Raw genomic sequence first — 15,946 nt, forward strand, 5'->3', positions numbered from 1 at the left:
CAACTTCCGACGCGCCTGTTTCCGGCACGCCAATTCCGGCGCACTGATTCCGTCTGGGGCGGGCTGAGTGGCCCTTAAGCGGGCCGTGCCATGCGACCTCGGGCCCTGCCAACCGTGGGCGAGCTCTGGGTGTGCGGGCGGCCTGGCGCGGCGCTCCGGTAAGGCGTGTGTGCGACGGGGCGGGGACAGAACCGTCCTCTTGGGCTCTGGGCGTGTCCGAGACCGCGCTTCCCGCCGAAATCAAGCTCTGAGTCATCCGTGTGGGGCATTCGTTCTCCCTGGCACAGTTTGTTTTACGTCTAAGTTCGCGTCGGTTCTTATTTATCTCTCTGGCAAGGTCTGAAGACGGGCAGGAGAATAACGTATGTAGAGACGCGTAATGCCAGGCAGGCACTGTGCCAAACGTTTTATGATGCTTTTAGAACTCTCGTAACATTCAGGTGCTGAGGGAGTTTGGGGGTAGCGGTGAGCTGGTAAAAAGCCTGTTGGGAACGAAGACTGATACTTTGAAAATGCTCGTTTTTCTTTTTCCCCTCTTTTAGAATCCTCTTTGCCCAGAGTAAACATTCGTCTCCCCTCTCCCTCACGCCCCTGCGATGTATTGTTTTGATGCGGATGTATGAATAATGTCAGGACATACTTAACAAAAAAGCCTAAGTGCAAGTTAGATGTGGTTAAATTCCTTCAAAAACCACACATATTGGTAGTTTGAACTTTTATAGAATTAAATGCAGTCGGGATCACAACACTAAAAACCTAGTATTTGACGCAGTTTGATCCAATCTTTTTTGAAAAGTATAGAGATTAGCATTATGCTCATTTTTCAATACTTGATTTTTAGACCAGGATGTAATCAATAAAAAGGGACACTAATATTTAGCACCAATTATTTAATTATGCTAGTTATTTTACATTGACTGCAAGCCACTTAAAACAGTTTGTTAGACCGGGCACGCTGGCTCACGCCTGTAATCCCAGCACTTTGGGAGGCCGAGGCGTACGGATCAAAAGGTCAGGAGTTTGAGACCAACCTGGCCAATATGGTGAAACCCGTCTCTACTAAAAATACAAAAATTAACCGGGCATGGTAGTAGGCGCCTGTAGTCCCAGCCACTTGGGAGGCTGAGTTAGGAGAATCGTTTGAACCCTGGAGGCGGAGGTTGCAATGAGCCGAGATCGGGTCACTGCACTCCAGCCTGAGTGACAGAAGCGAGACTCCGAGACTCCGTCTCAAAAAAAAAAAAAAAAAAAAAAAATTGTTAATTTTTGGAATTAAGTATGTGCAAAGTACTTAGAACAGCTGGCATCTAACAAAGACTAGTTAAGTACTAACCACCATTATTGTGATGATGATAATGATGAATTTTCAAATTGCCAACCCAGAGAAAAACTAGTCCTTTTTTTATGTTGCCCTTATGCCCTTATTGAAATACTTCATTTTATTTATTTATTTTTTTTTTGAGACGGAGTCTGGCTCTGTCGCCCAGGCTGGAGTGCGGTGGCCGGGTCTCAGCTCACTGCAAGCTCCGCCTCCCAGGTTTACGCCATTCTCCTGCCTCCGCCTCCCAAGTAGCTGGGACTACAGGCGCCCGCCTCTTCACCCGGCTAGTTTTTTGTATTCTTTAGTAGAGACGGGGTTTCACCGTATTAGCCAGGATGGTCTCGATCTCCTGACCTTGTGATCGCCCGTCTCGGCCTCCCAAAGTGCTGGGATTACAGGCTTGAGCCACCGCGCCCGGCCTCTTTTTTTTTTTTTAATACGGAGTCTCGTTCTGTTGCCCAGGCTGGAGCATAGTGGCCTGATCTCAGCTAACTGCAACCTCTACCTCCTGGCTTCAAGCGATTCTTCTGCCTCAGCCTCCCGAGTAGCTGGGACTACAGGCGCCCTCCACCATGCCTGGCTAATTTTTGTAGTTTTAGTAGAAACGGGATTTCATCATATTGGCCAGGCTGGTCTCGAACTCCTGACCTCGTGATCCACCTGCCTCGGCCTACCAAAGTGCTAGGATTACAGGTGTGAGCCACTGCACCTGGTCAGTTTTCTTTTTTTAAGGATATGTTTTTGAATTTAGAATTTAAAAACTTTGACTAAAATATATTTATCCATTTTGATCATACAGCTTTGTTACTTTATGGAGGAAAAGTGGACAAATAAAAAAAATTATTTTTATTTTATTTTATTTTTGACACAGAGTCTCATTCTGTCGCCCAGGCTGGAGTGCAGTGGTGCAATCTTGACTCACTGCAACCTCTGTCTCCCAGGCTCAAGCGATTCTCGTGCCTCAGCCTTCCAAATAGCTAGGATTACAGGCATGTGCCACTGTGCCCGGCTAATTTTTTTGTTTTTTTTAGTAGAAACGGGGTTTCACCATGTTGGTCAAGATGGTCTCAACTTACTGACCTCAGGTAACCCACCCACCTCAGCCTCCCAAAGTTCTGGGATTACAGACATGAGCTACCACACCCAGTGTATTCACACCCAGCGTATTAATACAAATTGCCTTAATTTAAATGTTAGGATTTTTCAGACTTATCCACTGTCTCTTAAACTGACATAATAGCCATGATTTCATTACCGCTGTCTGCTTTGAATATTTTGAACAAGAACCCAGGTTTTTATTCCATTTTTTCTTTCTTTAAAATTTATTGTATGATATTGTACCATGTTCCGTTTCTTAAGGTTGGTACAGAAGTAATTAGGAAAATGAAATACTACTTTTGGTGCTTGGGATGGGACAGAGAGGTGGGCACTTCTGGAGGCACTAGTATAGCCAGGCCCTTTTCCAAATTTACAAGGTTCCTGGCATGGTGGCCTGTAATCCCAGCGCTTTGGAAGGCTGAGTTGGGCAGATCACTTGAGGTCAGAAGTTCGAGATCAGCCCGGCCAAAATGGTGAAACCCCATCTCTTCTAAAAATACAAAAATTAGCTAGGCATGGTGGTGCATGCCTGTAATCCCAGCTACTCAGGAGGCTGAGGCAGGAGGATTGCTTGAACCCAGGAGGTGAAAGCAGCAGTGAGCGAAGATCGCGCCACTGCACTCCAGCCTGGGCAACAGAGTGAGACTCTATCACAAAGAAAAAGAAAAAAAGGAGTTCGAGACCAGCCCGGCCACCATGGTGAAATCCAGTCTTTACTTAAAAAATACAAAAATTAACCAGGCGTGGTGGTGCATGCCTATAATCCCAACTACTCGGGAGGCTGAGGCAAGAGAATCACTTGAACCCAGGAGGCGGTGGTTGTAGTGAGCTGAGATCAACCCACTGCACTCCAGCCTGGGTGACAAAGCAAGACACCATCTCAAGAAAAACAAACAAACAAAAAAAACCCACAAATTTACGGCAAGAAACTTTACAGATCTTTTGCATTAAAGGGTTGATCTTTATCGAGGGGCAATAGGCAAAATATTGATGTGAGTGTATTCCATTTCCTGCCCTCTTCTCCCTCCCTGTCAAACAAGAGAATCATTTGAGTATATGCTCCTCTTGCTTTTTCTTAAAAGTGGGAGCAGGGGACAGGCAATACTGTGGTGTCAGGTGGACCTGGATTTAAGTCCTCATTATTCTACCTAGTCTCTATGTGACTTTGGAAAAATTAAAAGTCAGGGAATCTTGGTGCCAAAATAAACTGGAATGTGATTCTTGGTGAGTGTCTTCACTGTCATTCTACAAGGACAGACCAGACTAGATATTTAATATATAGTGAGAATGTTTTCACTGTGTCAGAGGCATATCTGGTTCTCCAGATGCGTATGCCTCTGAAACAATGAAAATTTAGCAGTGAAGTGTAAATTGCCCATTGCTAGTCTGACGTGGCAGCCCAGAACTCCAATGCAGAGCATCCAGTAACCCTGAACTCATTGGCTCTAATGCACCATTGTCACCTACAGACAATAACAGGGTTTTTTGTTTTCAAACCGTAGCTGTGTCAGCGTGTTATGATGCCGTCCCGTACCAACCTGGCTACTGGAATCCCCAGTAGTAAAGTGAAATATTCAAGGCTCTCCAGCACAGATGATGGCTACATTGACCTTCAGGTAAATGCAGACGAGAACTGCAAGACTGGCTGGCTGTGTTTCTGTTGAGTTAGCCGGAAGACCTTCCAAATGGAGGTTTTGCTAACTGTCCCTAGGGATTAGAGGGAGCAACAAGAAGAAAACTCAGCTCTGAGACCTTTTCAGCCATAATTGCAGAAGAGGGCGGTGGCAGGGTAGTTTCAAACCAATTCCAGTATTGTCCATTTCTAAGAATTTTTAGTTGTAATGCCAGAGCCTTGTAGTTACAGGTTTTATTTACTTTATTCAGAAACTAATCAGATTGTGTTTTGTTAAGATGGAGTTTGTTTTTTTTTAAGGAACTTTAAAATTTTTGTTAGGTGGAATTTTTTTATCACTGTTTATTTACACTTTAGTCAAAGCCAGTTCACCTTTTAAGGGAGAAACTTATTGCTAAAGCCAGCAGATTGTAGGAGTCTTCCTTCTTTCCTGATGTCATGAGATCCAATTTATTAAAGGTATTCTTTGTGATAAACAGTAAGTAAAATAGAGTATTTATTAAATTTGTATCCTACCCTAACCATTTATAAACTAGTCAGTACTATTATAGCATCTCCTTTTTATGCACTTCCCCTTACAATAGAATATTCTAGGTGGAACTAGGGCCAACGAGGAAGTAGCAGGAACCCATCCTTTATAAATAAATAAATTACTCTTTGGACCCACATTTGAAGGAGAGATAAAAATAGATCTGGAAAGATCTGGAAAGCTTCCAGCCACTTAGGTCAGACACAACCATGAGCCAAACCTTAGAAAATTTGTCTCTGAATCTTAACCTTGAATTGAGTTTGTTCATAAGGCAGGTTTACTTGCTATGTGGAACAAACAATTAATGGTTTGGAATAAACTGAAATTGCCTTCCTTTCCTTTTTTTTTTGAGACAGAGTTTTGCTCTTGTTGCCCAGGCTGAATGAAGTGCAATGGTGCCGTCTCGGCTCACTGCAACCTCCGCCTCCCAGGTTCAAGCAATTCTTCTGCCTCAGCCTCCCAAGTAGCTGGGATTACAGGCATGCGCCACCATGCCCAGCTAATTTTGTATTTTTAGTAGAGACGGTGTTTCTCCATGTTGGTCAGCCTGGTCTCGAACTCCTGACCTCAGGTGATCTTCCTGCCTCGGCCTCCCAAAGTGCTGGGATTATAGGTGTGAGCCACCGCGCCCAGCCTCGTTTTGTTTTTAAGATGTAGTCTTGCTCTCTTGCCCAGACTGCAGTACAGTGGCGCAGTCCTGACTCACTGCAACCTCCCTCTCCCAGTTCAAGCGATTCTCATACCTCAGCCTCCCTAGTAGCTGGGGGACTACAGGTGTGCACTACCATGCCTGGCCAATTTTTGTATTTTTAGTATAGATAGGGTTTTGCCATGTTGGCCAGGCTGTTCTCAAGCTCTTAACCTCCAGTGATTCACCCACCTTGGCCTCCCAAAGTGCTGGGATTACAGATGTGAGCCACCGCTTTTTCTTTTTTTTTTTTTTTTTTTTTTGAGACAAGGTCTTGCCCTTTTGCCCAGGCTTGGGTACAGTGGCACAGTCAAGGCTCACTTCAGCCTTGACCTCCTGGGCTCAAGCAGTTTTCTTACCTCAGCCTCCTGAATAGCTGTTACCACAGGCATGTGCCACCACGCCCAGCTAATTTTAAAATTTTTTGTAGAGACAGGATCTGTTAAATCCTCGTAAGTTAGTACAGCTATCTATGTGCCAGGCAGTTAATAAATATATGTCTAACGAATGACCATAAAGTCAGTTCTGTTTTTTGTTTATAAAAAGTTTCTTGGCCTGGCGCGGTGGCTCAAGCCTGTAATCCCAGCACTTTGGGAGGCCGAGACAGGCGGATCACAAGTTCAGGAGATCGAGACCATCCTGGCGAATACGGTGAAACCCCGTCTCTACTAAAGAATACAAAAAACTAGCCGGGCGACGAGGCGGGCGCCCGTAGTCCCAGCTACTTGGGAGGCGGAGGCAGGAGAATGGCGTAAACCTGGGAGGCGGAGCTTGCAGTGAGCTGAGATCCAGCCACCGCACGCCAGCCTGGGCGACAGAGCCAGACTCCGTCTCAAAAAAAAAAAGTTTCTTATGATACAATGAATGATTTATGGAATGAGATTCAAACTAGAGTGAATGACATTCCTCTGAGATTCCTTTGAGTAACTGTGTGAGCAATAACTAGAGCTTCATCTCTTGCATCTCTTGCCAGTCCCTTTTATTTCTCAGAGCTGCACTGGGTGGCAGGACATACTTAAGACACATAAAGCATCTAGTTTGGTTCTTAATTACCCTCCCGTTTTTGTTGTTGTTGTTGTTGTTTTTGAAACAGGCTCTTGCTTTGTCACCCAGGCTGGAGTGCAGTGGTGCAATCTCAGCTGGCTGCAGTCTTCACCTCCTGGGCTCAAGCCATCCTCCCACCTCAGCCTCCCAAGTAGCCGAGACTGCAGGCACATACCACCATGCCCAGCTAATTTTTGTATTTTTTGTAGAGATGAGGTTTCACTATGTTGCCCAGATTGGTCTCAAACTCCTGAGCTCAAGTGATCCGCCTGCCTCAGCCTCCCACATTGCTGAGATTACAGGTGTGAGCTCTCCTCCCTATTTTAAAGTGTTTGTGGCTGGGCTTGATGACTCACACCTGCAATCCCAACACTTTGGGAGGCAGAGGTAGGAGGATTCCCTTCAGCCCAGGAGTTGGAGACCACCCTGGGCAACATAGTGAGACCTGTCTCTACAGAAAATTTTAAAAATTAGCTGGGCATAGTGGCATACGCTTGAAGTCCCAGCTACTTGAGAGGCTGAGGCAAGAGAATTGCTTTGAGTCCAGGAGTTTGAGGCTGCAGTGAGCTATAATTGCACCACTGCACTCCAGCCTGAGTGACAGAGCAAGACTCTGTCTCTAAAATCATAAAAATTAGGCAGGGCGCTATGGCTCACGCCTGTAATCCCAGCACTTTGAGAGGCCAAAGCAGGTGGATAACCTGAGGTCAGGACTTCGAGACCAGCCTGGCCAACAAGGTGAAACCCTGTCTTTACTAAAAATACCCAAAAAAGTGCTGAGTGTAGTGGCAGGCACCTGTAATACCAGCTACTCAGGAGGCTGAGACAGAAGACTCGCTTGAATCCAGGAGGTGGAGGTTGCAGTGAGCTGAGATCATGCCATTGCACTCCACCCTGGGCAACAACAGCAAAACTCCGTCTCAAAACAAGCAAAAAAAAAAAAAAAAAAAAACCCATAAAAATTAAAAGTAATTAAATGTTTGAACACAGGTATTTTCATAATGTTCTTCATTGTCTTTTTTTGTCTCTGTTTCTCTTCCAGTTTAAGAAAACTCCTCCTAAGATCCCTTATAAGGCCATCGCACTTGCCACTGTGCTGTTTTTGATTGGCGCCTTTCTCATTATTATAGGCTCCCTCCTGCTGTCAGGCTACATCAGCAAAGGGGTAAGCTGACGGGCATGTGGGAATAAGCTGTGAGATTTTAAAAATGTTAGCCAAGGCTCTTGTGTGTGTGTGTGTGTGTGTGTGTGTGTGTGTGTGTGTGTGTGTGTGTGTTTCCCAGTGGTCTATTTTTTTTGAGACAGGATCTTGCTGTGTCATCCAAGCTAGAGTGCAGTGGCACAACCTTTACCTCCCTGGGATCAAGTGATCCTCCCACCTCAGCCTCCCAAGTAGCTGGGACTACACGTGTGTGCCACCAAGCCCAGCTAATTTTATTTTTTATTTATTTTTGTTTGTTTTATTTTTTGCAGAGGCAGGGTTTCACTATGTTGCCCAGGCTGATCTCTAATTCCTGAGCTCAAGGAGTCTGCCTGCCTCAGCCTTCCAAAGTGCTGGGATTGCCAGTGTGAACCATTGCATCTGGCCAATTTTTTTGTTTGTTTGTTTGTTTGTTTTCAATTTTTTTTCCAATTTTTACGGGGACGTAGTAGGTGTATATACTTAGGGGATACATGAGATATTTTGATACAGTCATGCATTCATAATAATCACATCAGGATTTCTAAATGGGGTATCCATCACCTCAAGCATTCATCATTTGTGTTACATTCCAATTATACTTTTATTTATTTATGTATGTATTTATTTATTTATTTTTGAGACAGAATCTCACTCTGTCATCCAGGCTGGAGTGCAGTGGCATGATATCAGCTAACTGCAACCTCTGCCTCCCAGGTTCAAGCTATTCTTGTGCGTCATCCTCCCGAGTAGCTGGAATTACAGACGTGTGCCACCACACCCGGCTAATGTTGGTATTTTTAGTAGAGACGAACCATGTTGACCAGGCTGGTCTCGGACTCCTGGCCTCCCAAAGTGTTGGGATTACAGGCATGAACCACTGCGCCTGGCTTACTTTTAGTTATATATACATAAATATATATATATATATATATATATATATATTTTTTTTTTTTTTTTTTTTTTTTTTTTTTTTTTTTTTTTTGGAGACAGAGTCTTGTTCTGTCACCCAGGCGGGAGTGCAGTGGTGTAATCTCAGCTTACTACAACCTCCGCCTCCTGGGTTCAAGTGATTCTGCTGCCTCAGCCTCCTGAGTAGCTGAGACTACAGTGGCAAGCCAGCACGCCTGACTTATTTTTGTATTTTTAGTAAAGACGGGTTTTTGCCATGTTGGCCAGGCTGGTCACGAACTCCTGACCTCAAGTGGTCTGCCTGCCTGGGCCTCCTAAAGTGCTGGGATTACAGGCGTGAGCCACCACGTCCAGCCTTAGTTATTATATTTTTAAATGTACAATAAATTATTCTCTAGTCATTTTGTGCTATCAAATACTAGAGCTTATTCATTCTATGTAACTATGTTTTTGTACCCATTAACCATCCCCATTTCCCCCCACCTTTCCCAGCCTTTGGTAACCATCATTCTGCAATATCCATGAGTTCAATTGTTTTAATTTTTAGTTCCCACAAATGAGTGAGAACATGGAAAGTTTGTCTTTCTGTGCCTGGCTTATTTCACTTAACATAACGTCCTGCAGTTTCATCCATGTTGTTATAAGTGACAGGATCTCATGCTTTTTTGTGGCTGAATAGTACTCCATTGTATATATGTACCACATTTTCTTTATTCATTTGTCTGTTGAAGAACAAACACTTTGGTTGCTTCCAAATTTTGGCTGTTGTTAATAGTTCTGCCATAAATATGGAAGTGCAGATATATCTTTGACAGACTGATTTCCTTTCTTTTGGGTATATACCTAGCTGTGAGATTGCTGGATCATATGGTAGTTCTATTTAATACTGTTCTCTGTAGTGGCTATACTAATTTACGTTTCCATCAACATTGTACGAGGGTTCCCTTTTCTCCACATCCTTGCTAGCATTTGTTATTGCCTGTTTTTTTGGATAAAAGCCATTTTGGCTGGGTGCAGTGGCTCACACCTGTAGTCCCAGCACTTTTGGAGGCCAAGGCAGGAGGATCACTTGAGCCCAGGAGTTCGAGACCAGCCTGGGCAACATAGTGAGACCTCGTGTCTATATTTTTTAAAAAGCCATTTTAACTGGGATGAAATGATATCTCATTGTAGTCTTGATTTGCATTTCTTTGATCAATGATGTTAAGCACCTTTTCATATACCTATTTGCCATTTGTATGTCTTCTTTTTAGAAATGCCCATTTTTGACTGAATTATTAGATTTTTTTCTATAGAGTTTGAGCTCCTTATATATTCTGGTTATTAATTTCTTGTCAGATGGATACTTTGCATATATTTTTTTCCATTCTGTGGGTTGTCTCTTCACTTTGTTGATTGTTTCCTTTGCTGTACAGAAGCTTTTTAACCCGATGTGATCTCATTTATCTGGTTTTGCTTTGATGGCCTGTGCTTTTGGGGGCATTACTCAAGAAATCTTTGGCGGGCGCGGTGGCTCAAGCCTGTAATCCCAGCACCTTGGGAGGCCGAGACGGGTGGATCACGAGGTCAGGAGATCGAGACCATCCTGGCTAACACGGTGAAACCCCGTCTCTACTAAAAAATACAAAAAACTAGCCGGGCGCGGTGGCGGGCGCCTGTAGTCCCAGCTACTCGGGAGGCTGAGGCAGGAGAATGGCGTAAACCCGGGAGGCGGAGCTTGCAGTGAGCTGAGATCCGGCCACTGCACTCCAGCCCGGGCAACAGAGCGAGACTCCGTCTCAAAAAACAAAAAAAAGAAATCTTTGCCCAGTCCAGCATCCTGGAGAGTTTCCCCCATGTTTTCTTGTAGTAGTTTCATAGTTTTAGGTCTTACATCTAAGTGTTTAATCCATTTTCATTTGATTTTTGTATATGGTAGGAGATTTGAGGGGTCTAGTTTCATTCTTTGGCATATGGATGTCCAGTTTTCCTAATACCATTTATTGAAAAGACTGGTTCTTTCCCTAGTGTATGTTCTTTCTTTTTTTTTTTTTTTTTTTTTTTTTTTGAGAGAGAGTCTCACTCTGTCATCCAGGCTGAAGTCCAGTGGCACCATCTTGGCTCACTGCAACCTCAGCCTCCCAAGTAACTGGGACCACAGGCAGGTGCCACCACACTTGGTTAATTTTTTTTTTTCATTTTTTATATAGATGAGGTTTTGCCATGTTGTGTAGGCTGATCTCAACCTCCTAGACTCAAGCAGTCCAGGAGTACAGTGGTGTGATCACAGCTCTCTGCAACCTCGATTTCCTGGGCTCAATCGATCCTCCCACCTCAGCTTCACAAGTAGCTGGAGTTACAGGTGTGAGTCATCATAACCAGCTAATTTTTTTGTTTGTTTGTTAGAGATGAGATCTCATTATGTTGCCCAGGCTGGTCTTGAACTCCTAGGCTCAAGCAATCCTCCTGCCTCAGCCTCCCAAAGTGCTGGAATTACAGGCTTGAGCCACTGCACCCCTATGGCTATGTTCCCCATTGTGTATTAATTATGGTCAGTGTGAGGCCCACCCTAGCCTCCCAAAGTACTGGGATTACAGGTGTGAGCCGCTGCACCCGTTGGATGTAGAATTTTATCAAATGCTTTTCTGGCATTGATTGAAATAATCATATGATTTTGGTCCTTTATTCTGCTGATACGATTTTATCACATTGATTGATTTGTATAAGTTGAACCATCCTTGCATCTCTGAGATAAATCCCACTTGGTCCTGATGAATAATCTTTTTAATGTATTGCTGAATTTGGTTTGCTAGTATTATCCTCCTTATTGAGGATTTTTGCATCAATGTTCATCAGGGATATTGGCCTATTTTTCTTTTTTCGATGTGTCTTTGCCTGGTTTTGGTATCGGTAAAACTGGCCTCATAGAATGAGTTTGGAAGTATTCTCTCCATGTCTGTTTCTGTTTCAGAATAGTTTCAGTAGGATTAGTATTCTTTTATTTATTTATTTATTTATTTATTTTGAGACAGGGTCTCATTCTGTCACCCAGGCATAGTGCAGTGGTGCGATCTCAGCTCACTGCAACCTTTGCCTCCCAGGCTTATGTGATCCTGCCACCTCGCTAGCAACTGGGACCACAGGCGTGTACCACCATGCCCGTCTAATTTTTGTGTTGTTTGTCAAGACGGGGTTTTACCATGTTGACCAGGCTGGTCTTGAAATCCTGAGCTCAAGCGATCTGCCTGCCTTGGTCTCCCAAAGTGCTGGGATTACTGGAGTGAGCCACCATGCCCAGCCAAGTATTAATTCTTTAACTGGTATAATTCAGCAGTGAAACTATCAAGTCCCAGGCTTCTCTTTGCTAGGAGACTTTTTATTAAGGCCTCAATCTCATTACTCTTTGTTTGTCTATTCGGATTTTAGGTTTTTTTCCTGGTTGAATCTTTGTTTTTATATTCATGTCTAGTACAGCAGATTCCAGCAGAAAGAACAAAAAGATTTTCTTTTGCATTTTGTTTTCTGTTAGCAAAACATGTTTTTCTTCCTTTGAGCAACAGTAAACTTCCATAGTTCCTGTAAGAGAGGTGGTGGCAGGTAGACAAACTTGGTCTCTGAGATATTAGACAGTTTGCCCTGTAATAGTTTGGAACAACATGGCTGAGCCTGGCATGCAAGGGTCCTGACTGGTAAAGGGCTGGAGCTGGAGCAGCGTGCTATCATTGTAGCTGTGCAGTGCCATGGACGTACTGTCAGTGTTTGGAGAGAAATAGCAATTCTGTTATATGTGTGGGGTCACTGTGCCTCATAAGTCAGTTCCTTCTTATGTTTGGATGGAGTTCCTGTTGAGCTTCAATATGAAACCTTAGAGTGGCCGGGCGTGGTGGCTCAAGCCTGTAATCCCAGCACCTTGGGAGGCTGAGACGGGCGGATCACGAGGTCAGGAGATCGAGACCATCCTGGCGAACACGGTGAAACCCCGTCTCTACTAAAAAATACAAAAAACTAGCCGGGTGAGGTGGCGGGCGCCTGTAGTCCCAGCTACTCGGGAGGCTGAGGCAGGAGAATGGCATAAACCCGGGAGGCAGAGCTTGTAGTGAGCTGAGATCCGGCCACTGCACTCCAGCCTGGGCGACAGAGCGAGACTCCGTCTCAAAAAAAAAAAAAAAAGAAACCTTAGAAACCTAAAGTAGTTGGTGCTTCTTTCTCATGGGCTGTCCCCACATACACAGTGTCTAAGTTGTCTTGAACCAATTCTGACTATAATTAACACACAACAGGGAACACAGCCAGCCAGGTGCAGTGGCTCAAGCCTATAATTCCAGCATTTTGGGAGACTGAGGCAGGAGGATTTCTTGAGCCCCAGAGTTCGAGACCAGCCTGGGCAACATAGTGAGACCTCATCTCTACCAAACAAACAAACATACAAAATTAGCCAGGTATGGTGACTCACACCTGTAACCCCAGCTACTTGGAGGCTGAGGTGGAGGATCACTTGAGCCTTGGAAGTCGAGGTTGCAGTGAGCTGTAATCATGCCACTGTAATCCAGCCTGAGCAATAATAGAGCAAGACTCTTACCTCAAAAAAGAAAAAAGAAAAAAAAAACCTGAAATTCTGAGAAAAGCACAGAGTTTATTGTAGTGGTAGCTGTACAATTACAAAAGGTGAAAAACAACCAAAGTGTCCAGCAGTTGTATGTGGGGCATTTAAGTAAAACTGGCATGTCCATTTCAGTGGAATGTTACACATCCTTACAGTTTAAATATATGAAGAAGTTTTAATAATATTGGCCACAGGACACAGAATATGTTGTGTTCACAACTAAGAGCTTTAAAAAAAAGGAAAAGACGCTAAAATATCTGGATGAGAATGGGTCATTTTTTTCTTTATAATTGTTAGTACTTTGTAGTTTTTCTTCAATTTATAATCAGGAGGAAACCTTTTCCCTCGGTAGTACACAACTCAAAGAAAATGTACTGAAGAGTATAAAATACTGATTTAAGGATTAGGTACGAGACTTTTTATTTTAAAATGTGTAACTCTTACGATACTAACGTGTTTGCCTCCTTCTGCCACCAGGGGGCAGACCGGGCCGTTCCAGTCCTGATCATTGGCATTCTGGTGTTCCTACCGGGTTTTTACCACCTGCGCATCGCTTACTACGCATCCAAAGGCTACCGTGGTTACTCCTATGATGACATTCCAGACTTTGATGACTAGCACCCACCTAATAGCTGAGGAGAAGAGTCACAGTGGAACTGCCCCAGCTTTAAGATACCTAGCAGAAACTATAGCTAAGGACTAAGGAATTCTTCTGCTTGCAGATGTTTAAGAAAATAATGGCCAGATTGTATGGGTCCTTCCCAAAGATGTTAACTGAACCTACAGTAGCTAATTAGGACATGCTCTGTTTTTCATCCGTTGGCCCTGGCAAGAGCTCCTGACAAGTTTTTCCACAGGAATATCATGGAAAAATAGAGGTTATTCTGTAATGGAAAAGTGTTGCCTGCCACCACCCTCTGTAGAGCTGAGCATTTCTTTTAAATAGTCTTCATTGCCAATTTCCTCTTGTAGCAAATGGAAGAATGTAGTATGGCTAATTTCTTATTACTAAGTAATTTATTTTTAAAATATCTGAGTATATTATCCTCTACACTTATCCCTACCTTCATGTTCCAGTGGAAGGCCTTAGTAAAATCAAAGATCAGTGAGTTCATTGGTAATGTTTTTTTACTTGCTTATTGACAGCAACCAGGAATTTTTTTTTTTCCTGCAGAGCAAGTTTTCAAAATGTAAATACTTTCTCTGTTTAACAGCCCTTGCCCCATTCTGATCCAGTTCACCAGTAGATTGGACAGCATACAATTTGGATCATTTTGTCCCTTGTAAATCAAAATGTTCTGTAGATTATTCCTTTAATGGCTGGACTTTTGGCTGTTTCCTAATGAAACATGTAGATAAGTGGTTATTATTTTGAGTTTATAACCCTATTGCTAGCACCTTGTATGATGTCATCATTCTGCTCATGATTCCAAGGATCAGCCTGGATGCCTAGAGGACTAGATCACCTTAGTTTGATTCTATTTTTTAGCTTGCAAAAGGTGACTTATATTCCAAAGAAATTAAAATGTTGAAATCCAGATCCTGGAATTAAAATGAGTTAACTTTAAACATTTCAGAAAACATTTTAATGATTTTATGATATCTTTAATCCCAGTACCCAGATCCACCTTAGTTTCTAGGTAGCTGGCATTGTGGGTCACACTCTACTTTCCCTAACTCTGAGGTATGGACTTGGGCAACTAGAAGCATGGACTTGCCATCAGCTGAGTTGGAAGGCTATGGGAAGAGCAGGTTTTAGATGTCTACTCAATATCCAAGTGGAGCTGTTGAGGAGGCAGTTGCGATACATGTGTGTGTCTAGAGTTTAAGAGTGGGTCTTGGATGGAAATAGAAATTTGGGAGTCAGTATTTAAGACTGTATGTATCTTAAAAATCAGAGGGCTGTTTGAGATCACCAGTAGAGCGAGTGTAGTTGGAGGGGAAAAAAAAAAAAGACTCAGGAAATGAGGGACAAAGAGAGGGTGACCTGAAGCAGCCTCCAAGATTAGGCACTTTTGGTAATGGGAATGTTGACTGGGGATTCCAGTAGTCTAGAGTTCCTGATCCTTGACAGTGAATATGTGAGGTGATATATGAAGCTTTATCTTGGGGAGTGGTTGCCAAGCAAAGCTCAGATCAGAAGGTTTTGACCAAACCGAATGATTTGGTTTGTTTATTTATTTATTTATTTATTTTTTTTTTTTTTTGAGACAGAATCTTGCTCTGTCACCCAGGCTGGAGTGCAGTGGCCAGCCAGATCTCAGCTCACTGCAAACTCTGCCTTCTGGGTATACGCCATTCTCCTGCCTCAGCCTCCCGAGTAGCTGGGACTACAGGCACCCACCACCTCGCCCAGCTAGTTTTTTTGTATTTTTTAGTAGAGATGGGGTTTTACCGTGTTAGCCAGGATGGTCTCCATCTCCTGACCTCGTGATCTGCCCGTCTCAGCCTCCCAAAGTGCCGGGATTACAGGCTTGAGCCACCGCGCCGGCCTATTTTTATTTTTGTTTTATTTTTTTGAAACAGAGTCTTGCTGTACTGCCCAGGCTAGAGGGCAGTGGCAGTCATGGCTCGCTGCAGCCTTGAATTCCTGGGCTCAAGTGATCCTCCCACCTTGGCCTCCCAAAGTGTTGGGATTACAGGCATGAGCTACTGAGCCTGGCCTATTCGGTCCTTTTTTAAAAAGTTGATGCTGCTGGTCAAAAAATATAAACAGAAGGGTGTAAAGTGAAAAGTAAACATTTGGGCATGGAGTGGAGAGTGTACATTCACTCTAGCTTACCTCTCAAGGTTTTCCAAATAAATTTCTTAATATACCCCTTCCTGAAATGCTCTAAGCACATATATACATACCTGGTTTTTAAAACTTGGTCTCCCATTGTATAGTTCTATAATTTTTTCCCCCCACTGATTCTATTTTGTATATCTTTCCATATCCATGGAGATCAGTCATATTCTT

The 15,946-nt window shown here is 43.5% G+C and overlaps 1 protein-coding gene across 3 annotated transcripts; it reads left to right on the top strand.

The window, feature by feature from the left end:
* Positions 1–30: 30 nt before the first annotated feature.
* Positions 31–14,561, top strand: TMEM230 (transmembrane protein 230). 3 transcript variants are annotated; one of them, XM_010378937.2, is made up of 5 exons: positions 48–160; positions 1,762–1,865; positions 3,922–4,035; positions 7,356–7,478; positions 13,465–14,560. In XM_010378937.2, exons 1-5 carry the CDS (start codon positions 91–93, stop codon positions 13,603–13,605), a joined length of 552 nt encoding a protein of 183 aa, XP_010377239.1. In that variant the 5' UTR covers positions 48–90; the 3' UTR covers positions 13,606–14,560. The 3 variants fall into 3 exon arrangements, with proteins under 3 accessions (XP_010377237.1, XP_010377239.1, XP_010377238.1); XM_010378935.2 differs by lacking the exon at positions 1,762–1,865 and having other exon boundaries at positions 31–158; positions 13,465–14,561; XM_010378936.2 differs by lacking the exons at positions 48–160; positions 1,762–1,865 and adding an exon at positions 185–362.
* Positions 14,562–15,946: the final 1,385 nt, after the last annotated feature.

This window comes from Rhinopithecus roxellana, chromosome 13, assembly GCF_007565055.1.
Source record: "Rhinopithecus roxellana isolate Shanxi Qingling chromosome 13, ASM756505v1, whole genome shotgun sequence".
Taxonomy (NCBI): domain Eukaryota; kingdom Metazoa; phylum Chordata; class Mammalia; order Primates; family Cercopithecidae; genus Rhinopithecus; species Rhinopithecus roxellana.